Source organism: Ips typographus, linkage group LG1 (assembly GCF_016097725.1).
Source record: "Ips typographus isolate SLU linkage group LG1, UJ_Ityp_2.0, whole genome shotgun sequence".
Lineage (NCBI taxonomy): Eukaryota > Metazoa > Arthropoda > Insecta > Coleoptera > Curculionidae > Ips > Ips typographus.
The window spans coordinates 30,699,422-30,718,969 of record NC_138422.1 but is presented as its reverse complement, the minus strand read 5'-3'; the positions used below and the strand labels follow the sequence as shown (position 1 = coordinate 30,718,969).

Here is a 19,548-nt window from a genome sequence, read left to right as displayed (position 1 = left end):
CATTACCATCAAACTTCATTACCGATTAGCAATGCAATATTAGCATGTTGATTAGCATACTAAAAAATTGCAATTGCAAAACTGAAATTGATAAAAATTTGCTTAGACAAGTTTCCCATTTGCATTGGCCACACAAGTATTTTTTTAAACTCGTGGATTACAGATTACAACCGATCAGACTGGAATAATGTCTTTTTTTTGAGCGCGTTGTATGAATTTAATAACAAAACCAAAACAAACAAAAACGTTCTCCTTGACGAGAAAGAAAAAAGTGAAGGTGTCGCCATCTCTACGAAGCGAAACGAGTCCAGAATTGAACCGCGAGAGGCGGCATACATTTCCTTTCGAATCATTTTATTTGAAACGGCGCAGCAAGGTCCTGCAAACAGCTCGATTATACTTTCACCTACTGTACGTTTTCATCAGTCTTCGGTAGTTGAACTCGTCGAAGACATCCTGTATATCCGTCCATCGCGACTTAATATACACAAAACTGCGCCTTTATACACACACAATCGGGTTCGAAACGTCGTTTGTCATGACTCACGGTAATCGGATTTGATGCGCCCTTTTACCCCAAAAAAATGCTAGTTTACCATTATTTTGTTGTTATGGAGTTTGATTGTTGATGAGAATGATGGCTTCTTAGGTAAGTTTCAAATCCCCACTATTTTATATAATAGTTTGTTGTTATGCAAATAGCATGCTGTGCGCGTATTTCAGTAATAACAAATTGACGGAAATGGGTTGGACCTGCAAGAAAATGCGCTCCTTTTATTTTGTAACAAATTAACTTAAAAACTGTATGATAGTACCAAATTAAACTTATCAAAACTGCTGTAATAATGTACAATAATTAATTAGTATGCATATCTGAAGGCGTCGTAAAAACAATCAACTATTGTGCCATTAATGATGTCATTTAACACCCAGTATACCAATAAATCAATATAACTATAAAAACTAAACGGTAGAAAAACAGATTTTCCTTAAATGTGCCCGATTTTCAAGGCCCAACAGGGTCTACCCCAAGTTGGAGCTCCGCAAATCGATATTTAATGTGATACAACGTTGGGCTAGACCATCAGAGGGCTTATTCCGGTTGACGGCTCTTAAGAAGGGCACTGAAAGGTTTCCAGGTTTGACACCAGGTTTATGGGATTTCAATTTTACTAAAACAACAAACTATTTAAACCACTAATCAACAGTTAATAAAGAAAACTTATTTAGGAACCAAAACATATTACGCTCAAAATAAAATCAAGAATGTTGTAGCACTAAACTTTTAAATACAGAGATTAATAAAAACTTAAAAAACACTAACAGTGAATGACCATAAAGAATAAAACAAATTTTGCTAATAAACCAGTAGTTTTGCAATACTGATATTTATTTATAATTATGTCTCAATAGACGTGAAAAAAAATAATTATTATTATACAGAGTCTTGATGAGATCATGACAGTTGCTGAATTATTTGCAGTGGTTGGTTTTAATGGAATAGTGCAAAAGATTCTATTTTAATAAAACAAAAGTCGCTGTTTCTATTCAAGATTCAACAAACTTTCGTTTAATGAAAATAAAAAATGTAACATCCTGTACACGGCTTTAGAGCAGAAAGTTGTTACAACTTTATCTTCTGAACAAATAACGTTACACGGAAAACTCTTACTTAAACTGGTTAAAGTTTCTTACTAAAATTGAGTTTAAAAAGTTGTTAGCTAAGCTGCGTTTACTCTTTTCTTTATACAAGTTATTGTTGTGCAATTTTCACGTAACCTTAGATAAAAGTCGTTTTTTTGCTCTGAATATGTCGTTCATAAATACCCTGGCTGATTTTCTTGTGCATTGATGTGTACTTATTTCCCACATAATATAATGGAGCACATCATAGTCAGAGAGGGTAATCGAGCAGACAATAACGAACTTGAAAGGGTTGGAAATTGAAGCGGGATATCCGGAGAGTATGCTAAATTTAACAGGATTGAATGGAAAATATCTTCAGATATATCGGGCGGAAGCCACTTGACATGGTAGGATTGGTAGGCGGATCAAAAGATTTTTCATTGTTAAATACCACTAGAGTTCTAACTAATATTTGCCAGAGAATAATTTTAGAGAAAAGTCTATAAAAAAGTTTTGAGTATACCCAGGGTTCAGAGGATATATATCCAGTGATATATATCATGATAAATATCATGATATATATCTTGATATTTACAGCTTGATATATATCCGATATATTCGATATTTTTATTAATTGAATAAAAACCGGTTTCAGTTATTCAAAGCATCAAAAAATTATTATATTAAGTATCAAGAATATTATGTAAGCTTTACTGAACGATGACAAAGTTTGGTTTTCTAATTTGTCTGAGATTAGTAAAGCTGTTACTGTGTGTCGAGAAATAGATAGTTTTCAGAGTCGCATAATAAAAAGTTTATTTTTTTTGTATAGAAATAATATAAGTTATTATAAAAGGATTTGTGTTAAAACAAAATATAGCTTAAGTAAGCATAAAACAAAATAATTTTTTTAGTTTTTTATATTTTTTATAGCTAAGTATATAAAGATTGAAAATATATATCCGATATATATCATGTGATATGATATTTATATAAATATCATGATATTTTCAAACCCATACCATATGACACGAATTTCGATTCTGTTCAAAAAGTTTTATAAAATGTAGTGTTTTTTTTTTAAGATTGAACAAGACGCCTTACCCTAGACACATTGTCATTTGTTTTTTCAAGAAAACATTACTAGGTACTTTGGTATTTTTGAATTTTCTGATATCCATCACTAATTTTAAAGTTTAAAGCCTGTATCTAATCGTTAGGAGGTTACTTGTTTTATTTCTAAATAAAAATTAACAATAAATAATATAACAAGGCGTAGCTGGTAAGTAGTAATAGTGCATCTGATATTATTAGAGAATAAAGTAAACCATTTAACACCTAAAACACCTTATCAACTTCTGTTAATTTAAATAGATCATAAAAAGGAGTTTTGAATTGCAAAATTATCCCATTGATTTCTACTGAAAATGCTTTATTCTAAAAAATGAAATGTTTTATTTTGAAGTAAATTTACAAGAAAATATAGAAGATTAAAAGAGGAGAAATTATCCTTCTCTACCTGGGGCCTAATTCTTGAAAGTAGGGAACGGAATGCTCAAGAAAGTGTTGATAGAATGTGACAGAAGAAGCTGACACATGGCAGGTTCTGGTCACATTCTACAGGTCTTTCTCTTGATAATGCCCTTCTTGAATAAACCACTGTTCCTAAACTAAATTTTGATATTGTTCTAGATGAAACAAAACACACTTTTAGTGGCCGATCCGCGTAATGTTACTACAAAATGTCTTCAACACGTTGGACAAGACTGGAATGAAGAAACCGAACGATGATCCAAACACCGAAGATTCAGCGCAACCAAAAACTAAAGAGGAATGCAGTCGAGCTTTGCACATTCTGGATTCCGCACCTGCTCCTGGATGGACCGCCCACGTTACCAAAGATGGTCGACTTTACTATTGCAAGTACGTTTGCAAACTTGCCACAGCCATTTCATATGATACAAAGGAAAAATGTTCACGTGTAATTTCCTCGATCGTAACGTGTCTTTGCATTAAAAAAATTATTGCAATTAAGAATTTCTCTGTGGTCGAGTGGTCTGAATTGTAGGCCGTGAACCAGATCGTTTAGTGAAACTACGATCGTGTAGCCAAGTGTACTACACGAGGTGTCCTTTCTTGGTTAAATGGCCCCTGTACTACTTAACTTTTATCAACACGGACTTTTTTTTGCAACTATGTACGCGAAATTGACCTTGAATTCATACCGGGATATTGGTTTCTGTATGCATACGTTTTTTTGTTGTTTTATGGCAAAAGTAACAATAATTATTGACGAAAATAATAGTTTAGAGAATTGAGTTTATCAATTTTTAAACTAGTATCAGAATGTTTGGGACATACAATATCATCTAATTTTGAAGTTTTAAAGCATGATAATTTATATTTTGTGGAGCCTTTGAAACAGAGACGTATTCACTGATACTTTGAAGAAGTTACCCAAATATGCAATATAATTACATCAAAACCTAATTAAATTAAGAATTCAGTTGTTTTCTGGTCAGTTTTACTTATAAACCATACTATTATTAAAAAACCCAATTAGGACACTGACAGTGCGAAGGATTCAAATTGTTGCTTTCCAATACAGTTAACCTTTCTCTCCCTAAAGTTAATATAACATCTGAAACAGGTTACTGTCATGTAACATATTAGTAAAGTTTTGCACGATTTCCCTTGAATTTCATCTTCTTCGCACGCTTCCGAGGCTAACATTGGCCAATTTTCCGCTTGTCAAGTGCAAAATTTTCAATCGTCAATTTGCAATTGATCCAAATAGTTTGAAAGCGCGCACAATGCCAAAGAAACACTTTCGAACTTCATTTACGTGACAGCATTTAAACGGTAGTGGAATTCTTTACTGGGTATGCATATATCCTTAATTTTAATTGTATTCGAGTCATGCGGAAAGTGGATAGTGGAACTCGTGAGAATACTAAATCGAATCGATATATCAACAGCAATTAGTTATAATTTGTATTTACGTGTGCAATTCAAGTATACCTGTTTAAATTGAAGCAATTTTTGTTGTCCAATTTCAAGGTTTCCATATTTGTTTAGTGCTTTTGTAAGGTAATGTATAAATTCAAGAACAATGCCAGACTAATTTTTGCAAAGTACTGACCTAACAAGTGTAGAAAGTGATAATTTTAACACTTGTGTAGAAAATACCACTTTTTTTAAGTACTGACTTAAAGCTGATTTTAACATGACAATTTTTGTATACATACACATTAGAATAAAAACACACATTAATTAAATGCAATTTTCCAGCCATATCACCCGGACTGCAGGATGGTTGCCTCCGGCAGACGTTTGGAAGACTGGCAAAGAAATCCTACCCTATGGTTGGGAAAGGGCAGTGGACGATACAGGAAAATCCTATTATATTAAGTAGATCCTTCTATAATTTTTTTTAAAATATGTAAACCAATCAAAATTTGTATGATCCAGTCACGTGAACAAAACCACAACCTATGAAACACCGGTGTACAAAACCAGCGAGAATCTTCCAAAACCTATTCCCAGGACCATAACTCTTGAACGTTCTTCTACTTTAGGGTTCGGGTTCGTGGCCGGATCTGAAAAACCTGTCATAGTGCGATTTGTTACCGAAGGAGGTCCTAGTGCTAATAAGGTAACTTTACATATCAAAACCATTCACAAACTACAGAGTTTAATTAGAGCCTATTTTACTATTAATAGAGTTTACCTCAGATATTTCCAAGATTTGACAATTATTAAAAAAAAACTTAGGTTTTAGTCATTTTTTTGTGACTTCGTATGCTTATAAAAATCAATATACCTAATCAATGCTTAATTTTAGCTGCTTCCAGGAGATCAAATTTTGTCGGTGAATGAAGAAGATGTTAAGTCAGCACCCAGAGAACACGTGATTTCTCTAGTACGGGCCTGCACTCAATCGGTCACTCTGGAGGTATGCCAGCCTACGGAACAGCAAGGGGTGCGCAAATCCACCCTTTTGTCTGCCACCAAGAAGGCCAGGTTGAAGAGTAAACCTTCCAGGGTTCGTTTTGCGGAAAGTGTTTGTGTTAATGGGGCACCTTTATTTCCGGTAAGTGTCATCGGAATAATCTAAAAAATTATTTTTTTTTCAAGCGGTCTAAAATAAGCCTATTGTGTACCTGTACTGCCGGCGTAGAAAGGCTATTTCATATCCTAGGAGGTAAAAAAAATAATGTCCAGAACTTGATCCCGACTAAAAGCGTTGCATTTAGAAAAAAGCAGATGAAATTAATGCAACACTTACTTTACTTTGATTGGCTTGTCAGGCTTGGCTCTGCAATACAATCCTTTCCAATACAATAAGAACATGTTCTTATTCTGAAATACAGTTTTCCTGAAGGTGTCAGGGCTAAATTTTTGATCAAATTCACACAAAAAGAAAAAAACTGATTGACCACTTGACACAACACGGCTAATACGATAACAACACGAAGCTATTTCCAAAGTTGTCTAACAGAGGGCGTATCATGGCTGTCTAGCGTCATCTGTCGATTACGGTTACGCGCTCCGAATTTACACGGAAGGCGGTTCTTGAAAATAAGCTTTCAAAAATGCTCTCGGTCATTTGCTCTGGTTTTCTGGTTTCAAATCTCCGTTGTTCTATGAGAATGATATTTTTGTCAGTAACCGTTATATATGTATATTTACCAGTCCGAATTAATCGGTTAACCTGGCTAGGAAACGATACACATCCTATGTTTATCTTATTACGCTATCACTGTGTCATCTGTCAAAAATCGTGATGTCCATGGCACACTAATGCAAAATTCAAACACCTTGTACTAATACCTAATATTACTAATTGCGTTGTTGTATTGTCAAATAAAGTTTCAGTGAAGCCGTAAAGCGACCTAAATCGCCGAAATGAGTGATAGTACCCTGTATACATGCCGCTTGAAAAAAAATAGTATACCTACGTTACACGTAACACGGACGTAGAAAGCGATTATTGTGCTTCGGTCGGACAATTCCGAGCTCAGCACAATAATCGCCTCTTTCTACGCCAAATAACATAATATACTTGATGACCCTTAACTTATCATTAATTCTATTTTCTGTTTTAGCCTTCGGCGTTTTCTCTTGGAGATGTGTGCGTCCCACAAATGGCCAATGTGCTTAAAGTTTTTCTGGAAAATGGCCAGACCAAAAGCTTTAAATACGACACCTGGACCACTGTACAGGATGTCGTCAACTCCCTTCAGGCCAAACTATGTATACAGGCCGGGGAATACTTTAGTTTAGTCGTTGAACATATCAAAAGCTTGAAACGAAACAAGCTCACCCTGTTAGATCCCATGGATAATATAGCCAGGGTAAGCACCTATTTTTTTTTTTTTGGTTTGTTTGTCATGATTGTGTTATTGTAGATAGCGTCGCAACCAGGAGCACACAAGCTTCGCTGTTTGTTCAGAGTGACTTTTGTCCCTACCACCGCAGCTTCTCTAGCCCAAAAGGACTTAAACGCCCTTGATTACCTGTACAGTCAGTGTTGCAATGATGTGATCCAAGAACGGTTTTCACCTGAATTACAGTATGATACGGCCCTTAGATTAGCTTCGTTGCACATGTACCAACACGCTTTAGCTAACAATATGCAGGCCAACAAGTTGACTGTAAAAATTGTGGAGTTAGTTACTTGCTTTCTGTCATCCTTTGCCGGTTTAACGAAAGTTTAATTTTAGGAAGGAGTTTGGATTGGAACGTTTTATACCCGCCTCTATCTTGGATAATTTAAAAAGGAAGGAGATTCGAAAGTTGTTGAGTCACTTTCTGAAGTTGCATTCAAACATGACTGGGTCAGGAAAGCAGCTAACTTCCTTGCAGGTCAAACTCCACTACTTGGATATAACCAGTCAACTTCCGAGTTATGGGGCTAAATGCTTTTCGGCCGGTCCTAAAGGCGATATCATGGAAAAGGTCATTTTGGTTAGCCCCAAATTTGGTATTAGCCAAATTATGGGTCATCGAAATTCGGTGGTAAGGTCCATTTTCTTTTTGATATTAGTGTGGATTATATTATTATGTTATTTATTATATTATATGGTTGATGATATAAAACACAAAAGTGACAAAAGCATACGATACAGAAGGTTCCGGAATTTAATAAAAGTACTTTAACTATAATTCGTTGGTTGAAATAGTTTGAAGTTTCAGCCTGTTCCACTGGCCAATTTGGAGGAAATGCGAAAAATAGAGGTTCGAAACGAAGACGAAGTGACTCGGATCGTTCTAGTCACCTTGAATAATGACAAGATCCTTGAAATATCCTTAGAAGAAAAAGACGCCATTGAACTAGTTTTGGTCCTTCGAGGCTACTTCAAACTACTGACCGGTCAAGATCTACTAGTCGATCAGGAGAAGTACGAAGAAATGGATGAAATTGCTCCACCTTATTTGGCGCAGCACAAAGTAATCCCAGAAAAGTGGAGCTACGTGGACCAATCTTCGATCAAACAAGCTACCTTTGCAGTACCACCAACTTACCAGAATGTTAACAAAAGAACTAACGGGTTATACAATACTGTTGGCAGACATTCCAAACCATCCTTGCTGGTTCACTACGATTTGGATGGTAACATGAATGGTTCCTTGCCGAACAGGAACCACAGTAGACCTAACGGAGATTTGTACACCTTCCAAAGTGTTTTCAATGAATCTGAATTATTCAGGCCGACTTCAGAAGATCTGGAACAGTTCAGCCAGGAGCACCAGAACATTAACAGACTTACGTTCGATTCGGAATGGCAGGAAACCAGCGTAGATTTTGATAGTGATACTGAAGAGGGAGGAAAGCTGAAACACAGCGACTCGTTGATTCTACTCAACAAAATCAAAGACGATAAACCGTTGAGTAGCGGTGCCAATGAACTGCTGAAACATCTACAATCGGAGAGTGACAACGACTCACTCTACACCCCTCACGATTCTCCTAAATTTAAAAAACCTGAAACCGAAATGAATATGAGGAGTAACGTTAGTTTTGGACTGAGATCACCCAACACTCTCGACAACCATCATCAGGAATTTCAAGAGTATTTGCAGCGGATTTGTGACATGGAAAATGATTCAAATGAATTTAGAACCATCAATGATATTTTTGTCTTCGATCCTGATATTATAGATCTAACTAACATTCCACCACCTTTGACTCCAGATGAACTAGATTCTGCTTTGTCGGCTTCTATTAGTGTACCTCCAAGACTTTTTGCTGACTCTATGGAACGACTAAATATGTTAGGTAAGTTTTTAAGCTTAAAGTAGTAAATAGTTAGCTTAGATCCTAAAAAAAATCCTAAGTAAGTGTAGAAAATCAAAGTGTACAGAAGTTCACTTTTCCTGATATTCTAAAAAAGTTTGATTTTTCTGGAAATCACATGTCTGAGAGGCAAGTGGATAAAGAAAAGGTTCATACTGTCACGAAGGATAATAAATCAAATTTATTACTTGAACGGAAACATTAAAAAATGTTTATATTACTTGAGCGGAAACATTAAAATTGTGGAATGCGGTCGGAGTGCAACTGCAATTAAGATGCATTTGCTAAAATTGCGTTAAAATTTGATAAAAAATTATGTCCCAAAATTAGAGGTTTAGAAAGATTTTTCACTACTAATGCTTCAATATCCAACTTTATGTTGTTAATTTTTAGAGTTACTTTCGAAGTACCAACTGGGTTAAAAGTATAACCTCCTACCGAAGTTAATTGGATTTTCTCTGATGATAAAGACATGTTAGTTATAAGATTTAAATCAATTAAGTTTGGTTCACATCCTGTGTCTAAAATTACATCAAACAAATTGTCTTCGTTATTTATTGAAGCTTTGATTGACAATAAATTGCTATCTTTACTGTTTGTCGAGTTTAGAGCAACTTCATCGACACTTAACATTGAGTTTTCACATTTACTAGGATTCTGATGTGTAGAAACATTCTTATTTTGTCCAAAATTGTAAAACTTGTTGCTACCTCGATTAAAATTTTTACATTTTGATGAACAATTATTTCTGGTATTATTATTTCTTATACCGCGATTTTGATCAAACCTAGAATAATTTTGCTTTTCTCGTGACACGTTTTGATAGTAAAAATCATTTTTGTTTAACTTGGTCCCTTTGTAATTATTATTTCCACAATAATTGTTGGACTGAAATTCACAATTTTTACAATACTTATTTGACCAAGTGCGATTACCACCGAATTTGTTTTTCAATCGATCATTACGAGACCGAAAATTCATTCCGTCCGAAATGTAAAATTTACTTTGCCGATTCATTTGATTAAATAATACACGCTCTTTAATATTACTTATTTTCAAGACTAGTTGGTTTAAATCACTCAAATTTTTATTATTAGAGCTTAGCAAATAATACATTTCAAAACACGACGGATTTAAACCGTTTTCAAAATAATCTCTAAAAGTTTCAAAAGACATGTCTGGGTTAATTTCATTTGCCAAGGTAAGTAAGTCATAATAATAAGTTTTAATGTCTTCATTGTCCCGATGTTTACGCGTGTTTAATCTAAATTTCAGTTTACGAAATGGCTGGTCACCTGCGAATTCTTTTAGAAAATCTGTTCGAATTATTGCCCAAGTATTCAAAACATTTTTTGGATCATTTACATATTTTTGATACCAAACTTGTGCTGGTCCGTCCAAATAATTATTAAAATATGAAATCTTTAAAGAATAAGTCCAGTTGTTTAATCTTGCGGACTTTTCATATTTATTTAAAAATGTAATGGGGCAATCACTTGATGGATTAAACGTAGGTGGACACGTAAATTTAAGGATGGCCGGGGCTTCTTGTTCGGCCAGTGCTGTACGTAAAGTTATATTAGCCATTAATTTCTTGACTTTTTAACATAAGACACAATCGTTTCAGTAATACTGACTTGCTTTTAACAATTTAGCAAACAAATATTCAAAATGACAATGTAGGACAAAATTAATTATGCAAAAAGAAAAATATATTTTTTGTTTTAAAGAGGTAATTTTCATTCACGATAAGAAAAATCAAAAATATTTTTTCTGGTTTAAAAATTCACTTTTTTTTTTTTAGCAGTGTTTTTCATCTACTTGAAACAATTCTACCAAATGTCATTCTGACACAAAATCGGCACCTCCACCAAATGCCATTCTGACACAAGGCCGGCGCCTCCACCAAACGTCTCGTTTAACTTGTTGGGCCAAAAGGGCTTTTCAATTTAAACGTGACAATACGACCTTTATTTAGGAACCTTCTAAGTTGTACCATTTAAGTAACAAGCAATACATTTTTCATAGATTTCAACGAGAATCAGTCTCTAGAAGAATTCTTAGCCAGTGTTAGTGTGCCGCCACCAATTCAAAAAGTAACTCCCGCCCTAGAACTCACCCCTGAAGAAATAATGGCTTACATTATACCACCCCCTCCGGCAAAACTTACATTTGATGACATAGTCACGCCTGAAAGTGAAACTGCCAAGCCCTCAAACAGTCTGGTGAAAAATAAATCTACCCTTCATGGCAGTTTGAGAGCTAAACTGAATCAAAATGGAGGGGATGTTGAAAGTCTGCCTCGCAGAAGTACCGAAAGCAATTTGATGGAACGAACCAATAGAAGTGAGAAGGAAGAGGAGGTCAAACCACCGCCTAGGAGAAGTTCAGAAGAAAAACCTCCGGAAAGACCTCCAAAGGTTTGTATAATTATTATGTTAGAGTCACTAAAAAGTTTTTAACTATAACAACACGCATTCAATATAATTTTTGGGTCAACCTATTTCAACTTATATAGCATCATCAATCATTGAACTAAAGTATGCTGATGATGCCGTTGTAGACCAAAAAAAATAGACAAAAGCAAAATTTCTGTTTAGCAGCAATAGTTTTACTTTTTGGTCTAGATAGTTCACTACAACACATTTATCTGGTTGTAAAGCTTACTTTCAAGATTGATGGACATTTAAGTTTACTATAATTTTAGGATAGAAAACCTTCAACAACATCACCTCCCGAATTCCTCAGCGGTAATTTTGGCCCGGCTCCAGAATTACCCCCCCGTAGCCCTACCTACAGTCAGCAAACGTTACCACGTCCCAGTTTGCCCCCCAAAAAGCTGCAATTGCCTCAGTTACCTTTAAAAATGACAGATTCGATTAAAAATGGTGCAACAGATCAACAGAGTGATACTCGAATCTTAAAAGGAGCAAACACAGCTGTTTCTACCCCTATTTCTACTTATGCAGGTGAGAAATATAATTTTAATAATTTTTTCTAATTTGAAAACGATAAAATAATGGTTGCAGGTAAAACGTCCCTTTCGGTGATGAAAGCGAACGGTGATAAAACTTTTTCGACTGACGACGATCAAAATGGGCCACAAAAACAGACTGAACCTTCATCGCAAGTGCGCGACGAGGAATTGAAACAGATTATATCAAAAACCGAGCTGGTGCTCACAGAACTGCTAAGCCGACTCAAAAAAGCTTCCATTAAGTGCCTTGGACGCATAGGAAATAACGACGCCGCTTTACTAGAAAAACAAATGCAGGTTAGTTTATACATGCGGAATGTGAATTCTTTGACTAGAGTTCTTAAGGATGATTAATACGAATCTTTTTATCCATCTACATGTACACAATTAGATCACGTTCTTCTTTTTATAAAAAAAAGTCCACAACCTTTGCAGACAATAGACTTTTCCTTTCTTCTTCTTGAACGTTGCTGGGCATTTCACAATATGTGCGGATGACACTGAATGACGTGTGGTTGAAGATGGTGAAACAGTTGTAAAGCTGTTTAGCGCCCTTTGTGAATATAAATAAAATATTTTGTTTTGATACAGTTTATTTAATTAAGTTTAAACCAGCTTTATTCTTATTCAGCTAGTTTCAAAGTAACTGTTTTCACTTTTACAGAAAACCAGAGAAGAACTGACAAATCAATCGTTACAATTGGTGACGTCGAGCAAATCTTTGGTGATTGCGATGTCCGATCCCGCTCTTCCGGACCTCCTAGAAAATCTCACCACCTGCCTCACCATCCTGAGAAAAATGACTGAATTGTGCCAGGACCTGGTTACCAACACCACCAAGGCCCCTCTACAAACACGTAACCTGATAATGAACGTGTGCGACCTGGTGGAGGCTTTCCGAGTGTTCGTAACGTCGACCATCGATCGATCCACACCCAAAACAGTGGAAGACCATTTGGCTCAACACGCCGAATCCCTGGCCAATATTTTATCCACATTACTGAAACATTTAAAGGTTTTTCCTTCTTAAAATTTCTTTATTCTTATCGGTGATGCAACGATTATTTTGCTGTACATCTGTACTATACAGGGTGTTTTAACTAAATTAGATCAACTCTTCCTTTAGTAAAGTGAGTCAGGTTGGACATGAATATCAATGAACAATGGTTTGATCCATCATGTCGGTTATTTTGAGGTTCTACATGGATTTTGACTATAATGAAACATATAGGCACATAGTTGGTAACAGATTAGGTACTCGTAGAAAGATTACCTTCTTTTTATGAGACACAGTATTCAAATGTGTTTATTACATAAGTTTGACTTAAGAAATGAGTAAAAATTCAAAATTAGATAGTATTACATCCTATATAAATGCTTGCTTCCCAATCAATTACAAGTTTGTTTCCAATAATTTATCTATCCATCATAATAATGTGCAAGTACATTTTTTACATCCTATGTATCAAACACGATTTTAACGGATTAACCACCCCGTATACAGGTGTGGTAAATCTAAAAGCGACCAAAGGAAAACCGTGTAACGGACAGAGAAACGTAGGTAATTGCATGCGCGGGAGAAAGACAGAAAACGAAAAAAATATCAAGTAGGCCATATTTTTAGCGCGCTGTTGCCAAACGCCGTAAGTATTCAATACCCTCGACAAACTTACTTACGGCGTTTGGCAACAGCGCGCTAAAAATATGGCCTACTTGATATTTTTTTCGTTTTCTGTCTTTCTTCCGCGCATGCAATTACCTACGTTTCTCTGTCCGTTACACGGTTTTTCTATGGTCGCTTTTGGATTTACCACACCTGTATACAACCAACAGTGATCAAAACCACATTACCCACTAATAAAATCTTATAATCATTGCATCACTAATTATATCCGTATGTATTGGCAACTACACTCTATAAACTATCCGGATCCAACATTTGGACACTGATTTATAGTGCAATATACCGAGTGTACACGTAGTATGAACCGAAGTATCTGAATTGTTTTCCAAAGATGTAAAGTTATTAATCGAATGTATGTCTTGAGGGTTGGTTGATCAGCTTTCAAATTTTGTCCATCCTGTACATAACTGGACTGGTATTATTAGGTATAAAAAGGAGAGATTTATTTATATTGTTGACTTTAGTAGGAATTGTTTGTTGATTTTTGCATTGTCCAGTTTGTAATCGGATCTCCTATATACAAGGGATTTGTGGACAGTTTGAAAGGATACGAAACCGCTCACTTGTTGTATGATAATAAAACGTATACACCAACGTATATTTATTGTTTCATTTTAAAATTTATTGCATATCACAATGCTTTTTATATGGTTACAATTAGTTTTGAAGGTGGGCAATCTCGTCTCACTACACCAAAAAGGTTATAACTAAAACACTAAAAATATACATTTAGGTAGGTTTTTTTAGAATGCACTTTTAATCATACTAAGACTCACTTTTTCATTTAACTTAATATCAGTTGACATTTAAAGGGAACAATTTGTACTTAACACATGCAGAAATCGTCGTCAACTATTTGCCCCAACAACAACTGACATTTTACTTGATATCGATTACTAATATGATTACGTAGTAAGTGTTGTTGCGACCAGCATATTTAGGTCCTCACCTGAAATAGTAATTAGTTTTCCTAATCAGTGCGCAAAGTTATGTTTTCCTGCACGTGAAAGCAGTTAGGCGAGACGGATAAGCTTTAAGTGCAGAAAAACTACTTTGCGCACGTGTTTGTTGTGTGAAATAACTATACATTTTGTTTTTAATTTTAAATTTTTACTGACAATTTTCTCGCTAAAAAAGTAGCTTCCTTGCGGTCGTTTGTAGAAAAAATACTGAACTGACGCTAAATGTCAAATTTGGACACAAAACTGTCGTTAGACACATACAGGCTATTGTATACATGGCGTTCCATTAAAAAAAACATTTGACATGTTACCTAAAAAAACGTACAAACTAAATTGGGATTGGAACATAGGAATAACCATTACAAAACGTGCTCATTCAAACACTATTATATTTTATTATTAATATTTATATAATTATAACAGAATATAGTTAAATTTTAACAACTATCAATACAACCAAAAGTGGTGGTGTGTGTGTTTTATAATACATCACGTTTATTAATATGTAGCTTTGAATTTTTAAAGTTATTTTAATCTATCAATGTCTGTCTAACTGGATTTGTTTTCAGTATTTTATAATAAATAGTTTTTAAGGAAGTGCGACTTCTTCGGTTGACCGCCATTTCCGCAATTGACAAATATTTAGAACAGTAAAAAATAAATGGATATGTGAGGAAATTGCTTTGTATTGTTTAGGTGTTTCTACATACAGATATCGTGATAATTAGTAATAATTTGATACTTCCAGCCTCTGTAGACACACCTAACTTTGTATTTTGCTGGACATTTTTTTAACCAAATTAGATGAGATTTTTGGAAATTACGAAACTAAAATCATCTTAGTGCCTTCTAATACACTACAAAAACAGTTAAAAACCACAAAAATTAAATATTTTACTGATTAATCTCGTCGAAAGCATTTCGTTCGTCAGTCAGCAGAAGCATCAGTTGATTCAAATCCAACTGGTCACTTAACCGATTCACATCTGAATAGTAGTTCTGGGGCAGAGTGATTTCGGATGACTTTTTGCCCCTATTAATTAAAAATAAATCAAAATATTGTAATCACTCCTCGAGTTTTGGTAAAAATACCTGACGCCAACGAATTTTCCCCTAAATTCGTACGGGTACTTCTTTCCTCTCATCCCGAAAAATCCGGAAGGGTGTTTCTTGCCGCGCATTCCAAAGAATCCAGCCGGTGCTCTTTTGTCGTTCTCGAAGTATCCGCTAGGATTTTCCGAGTCCTTTTTGCCTAACGCAAATTCATTTAATGCTCATTTAGTAAAAGTGCAGAATGACCAACCTCTCATTCCAACAAATCCCATTGGCACTCGTTTTGCTTCAGCAGGGTAGTCAGACTCGATCCAGAACTTTTTACCTCTCATACCAAAAAAGCCCATTGGTGCTCTTTTAGAAGGTTCATCTGTAATTTTATATTTTTATTAACAGTAAAGTAAGGAGTAATAATGAGTTGCTATGAGTCCCTAATCAAGACTAAAGGAATCGTGTCTGGATTAACGTGTTCTGTAGAAGGCATTCATACGATAGAAGATCAATCTCATCAAAAATGCCTAACGTTTAAAATTATTAAGAAAAATGTCATGATGCGTTTAATTATATTGTTGAAACATTAACTTATTGTTTCTAAGATACAGAGTCAAATTGGTTCTTTCGGATGTTATTCCAATTTGCATGTACACTTACCAAAACTTAGATCGTTGTCATTGTCCGTAGTCTCTTTTTTGCCTCGCATACCCACGAAACCCATCGGAGCCCTTTTGTACAATTCTTCCGGATATTCGTACTGGGGATAATTCCACGGTTTTTTCCCTCTCATCCCGAAAAAACCTGACGGGGCTCGTTTTTCAATCACATAATTTCCAGGTGGTAAAGTCTGCGTTTCCACAGATGGTTGCTGCGTATAATTCCACATTTTTAACACCAAATTGGTTTTGTAGTAAGAATATTACCTGCTGTATAGTATTACTGTTTGCGTCAAAGTCTTCGGCGTTATAAGCTTCGTCCGGTATGGATTTTTTGCCACGTACACCGGTAAACCCGGAAGGTATTCTCTTGTGGTGTTCTTCATCAGCTCTGGAGCAGGTGGAGAGCAGCAGTGTTATTGAAACCCACGACGTGAAATGGTGAAACAACATCATTAAAGCAAACTGCAAAAAAGTTTTACGTTTATTTTTATTATAAAAAATAAATATACAGGGTGTCCTGGAATTGGTGTCACAAACTGTAAGGAGAGATATAGTATCTTATGGACAAATAGTAAATGTTTTGAATCAAATCAGGCTTATTTCTTAGTTTTTGTTGGTAATTTTCAAAAAATATTCGGTGAAACCTACAGGATTAGGGTTAATTGAGTGAGTTGAGGCAATTCAGTTTCATTTGTGAAGATTTGAATTTGTGGGGATATTACCGCCTCTCGAAGTGTAATTACACGTTAACGAGTCGCTTGTTTTCAAATTAATTACCTGAACACGATTTAGCGGCTACAAACTAAGTGTATATGTTTCTGGAATTACCATTGTATTCAAACAGGAAATGTGTGTGTATTTGTGTTAGAAGTCACGCCAATACACGAAGAGAATTATAAGATAACGTTTCTGGATCGCGCTGATAAAAAATGTACTTCATATTTTACGACTAAATGTATCCTTTTAATACTTATCTTTAAATACGTACTGGCTTTGTTACAATTATTTTACTTGTATGGTTACATTAACAATTTAACCCTCACACTGCTACTTAAAGCTTGCTTCTAATTTTCTGTACAAACAGGAAATTATCATCGGGCAAATTTTGAATTGTGGCCGTATGCAAAATAACCGTATCTATGGCTTACAGGTAATCTGACAAAATGGGGCGACGAGCGGAAATTAGCCGAATGTCTGGCAATTCCAAAATCGCAATTTTTGCACGGATCCATACGTCAAGCACGTGGACTAGTAAATTACCGCCTCAAACAGCATAGAGCCAACAGTGAAGTAAAAATTAGAATTATGGGTTTTACATGACGCGAATTTCCCCTATCTGTATTAATCAGGTAAAGTTTGTTTTCAAACAACAGTTGATGACTCCTGTTCAACAACATTACAGTAGAATGGAAGTTGGTTAATTAATATAATTTTACAATGCACATTTATAGCCGATAAGCTTCTAAGCTAACAACGTAAGCTGGTTTTGGCAACTATTTGCAAATCCACTAATCCGATTTTGATTATCGAAAAACGGCTTATACAAGATTTAAAAGTTTTACTAAAGAAGTTACACACAGTTTACACTATTGGTTTGATCAATCTAAACATTTAGTAACACTAAACTTTAAAATTCCTCACTTTACGTGCACTGTTTGTTTACACGTCTCGAAAGTTTACTGAAATCCGACAAGACAACAACTATATACACTCTAAGCCTTTTCCACCTAGCGTCTTAACACTTTCAGTCTCTAATTTATTACGAACAGAGCATGGAAACCTTTAAAAGCCGAGTCTTCTCAACAAAATTTTAATCAAGTAATTAAAAAGTTTTCCTGCCAATAATCAAATTACAGGTCACGATGTCAATATAGTCGCTTTAATAAAACGTTATTGTTTACAATGGTTAATTCAAGAGTTTCCGATCAATTTAAAGTTTTTCTCCAGCTCTCTTAATTAACACGAGACTTTGCGTTTTATAAAAAGTTTAAAAGAATATAGTGATTACGCCTAACAAGATAAAAATTGCTTTTTTTTTGTTAAAAGACTGAAAAAGTTATAGATAGAGGTTGGATATTCTCTTCTCGTCAATTTTGATCAAGTCACTTTTGGTTTTCTAGTAGTAGAATACTTCAGTTATACTTTTATTGTTGTGCTGTATCATCCAAACAACCAGGAAGTAATAATTACGGAATTAAAACTATTGTTTGAATGAACTTCTAAAGTGTGAATTTCTTAAAAACCAAACCCAAGCTGTAGATATCCTTAATCCAACCTGAAGAATAAAAAAGAAAGCGAGAATCATTACAAACCGAATTAATACCATTTTTGAAGCCATTCCAGTCACGTACAACGCTCCATAATGTCAAGACTAACATACAGGGTGGTCCCGTGAGATTGGCTTTCCCTCCTTCTCTTTAATGCATACGTTGCCCCGATTGCATCCTCCGGGGGTGATCAAAATTAATGACGCTTCTACATGGTGAGAGTGCTTTTTAGCCTCAGAGTATTGTTGTACGAATATGCGTACTGAAAATATGATATCGAAATGATGCCGCTTATATGCTAAATCCATTATTGTTAAAAAAAATGTTTAGTTATCAAGGGATGTGCGTGTCTGAAGGCAATCCATTACTAACTAATAATGTGTCTACACATGGAATGTTACATCTTCGAAATTGTAATAGTTTCACTATTTTATAACTTGTCAGCAGAAAATTGAAAATGTATTTTATGGTACGAAAACAAGCTATAAATTAAGCTCTTTTTGGCAAAGTCGTATTTGAAATAATTATGTCTTTAAGCACTTAGTCGACGTGAAACAACAATTGCATATTTTCTGTTTGGATGAGCGCTTCGTGAACAAAGTTAAATTTAATTTAGACTTTACGGCCGCCAAAGTATCAGCCAAGAAAGCCCTCGAGGTTATGCTGAATCTTATCTGAGAGCATAAATTATGTTTACCCGACAAAATCGCAAAACTTTCAAATTGCCCGAGCTCCATTTTGCCCTCGATTTATCGTGTTATTCTATCACACTTACTTGTTAAACGTTCGTGATCGCGCCCAAAGTGAGTAAGTTAATTGGGGTTTTGTTCACCTGTTTGATGATTGTAAATAAAAAAACAAAAATCGAAACAACGAAATGTTTCTACCTACTGTATTAATAACGTTATTATTTTAGTAGTGTATTTCACATTCTTTAGGTGGATCCAAAAGAGTCAAGATGACTCGATGAATGAATGGATGATAAGAAAAAGATCTGGTGATGTTTGTAGAGCCAAAACATACATA

The 19,548-nt window shown here is 35.0% G+C and overlaps 2 protein-coding genes and 2 long non-coding RNA genes across 5 annotated transcripts in view; 1 reads left to right on the top strand and 3 right to left on the bottom strand.

Annotated features, from left to right (window-relative positions):
* The first annotated feature begins 350 nt into the window (after positions 1–350).
* On the top strand, positions 351–14,185 carry LOC145728021 (uncharacterized). Of its 2 annotated transcripts, none has more exons than XM_081978075.1 (13): positions 351–649; positions 3,319–3,549; positions 4,918–5,037; positions 5,098–5,281; positions 5,471–5,719; positions 6,735–6,983; positions 7,038–7,297; positions 7,353–7,647; positions 7,825–8,908; positions 10,955–11,346; positions 11,634–11,895; positions 11,956–12,200; positions 12,568–14,185. In XM_081978075.1, exons 2-13 carry the CDS (start codon positions 3,356–3,358, stop codon positions 12,931–12,933), a joined length of 3,900 nt encoding a protein of 1,299 aa, XP_081834201.1. In that variant the 5' UTR covers positions 351–649; positions 3,319–3,355; the 3' UTR covers positions 12,934–14,185. The 2 variants fall into 2 exon arrangements, with proteins under 2 accessions (XP_081834201.1, XP_081834110.1); XM_081977984.1 differs by having other exon boundaries at positions 7,819–8,908.
* On the bottom strand, positions 5,581–6,217 carry LOC145731007 (uncharacterized). Its single transcript, XR_014178731.1, has 3 exons — positions 5,915–6,217; positions 5,790–5,863; positions 5,581–5,739 (listed from the first exon to the last, which is right to left on the bottom strand). It is a non-coding gene; the product is annotated as an uncharacterized LOC145731007 (long non-coding RNA).
* Positions 14,174–14,630, bottom strand: LOC145731062 (uncharacterized). The gene is made up of 2 exons (XR_014178742.1): positions 14,364–14,630; positions 14,174–14,302 (listed from the first exon to the last, which is right to left on the bottom strand). It is a non-coding gene; the product is annotated as an uncharacterized LOC145731062 (long non-coding RNA).
* A 290-nt stretch (positions 14,631–14,920) lies between these two features.
* The window catches only part of Tk (Tachykinin), a 33,881-nt gene continuing 29,253 nt past the window's right edge, over positions 14,921–19,548 (bottom strand). Inside the window, exons 2-6 of the mRNA XM_081981180.1 lie at positions 16,520–16,717; positions 16,254–16,464; positions 15,853–15,972; positions 15,642–15,801; positions 14,921–15,582 (exon numbers count right to left, since the gene is read on the bottom strand). Coding sequence (XP_081837306.1) covers positions 15,444–15,582; positions 15,642–15,801; positions 15,853–15,972; positions 16,254–16,464; positions 16,520–16,708 — 819 coding nt within the window. The 5' untranslated portion in view covers positions 16,709–16,717 and the 3' untranslated portion in view covers positions 14,921–15,443. The remainder of the gene's footprint in view (positions 15,583–15,641; positions 15,802–15,852; positions 15,973–16,253; positions 16,465–16,519; positions 16,718–19,548) is intronic.

Bases quoted from the DNA above. Each gene is read 5' to 3' on its own strand.
- LOC145728021 (XM_081977984.1), top strand. From the start codon at position 3,356: ATGTTACTACAAAATGTCTTCAACACGTTGGACAAGACTGGAATGAAG. The intron at 6,984-7,037 runs GTAAGCACCTAT...GTGTTATTGTAG, and splicing joins CCATGGATAATATAGCCAGG to ATAGCGTCGCAACCAGGAGC. The intron at 11,347-11,633 runs GTTTGTATAATT...CTATAATTTTAG, and splicing joins CTCCGGAAAGACCTCCAAAG to GATAGAAAACCTTCAACAAC.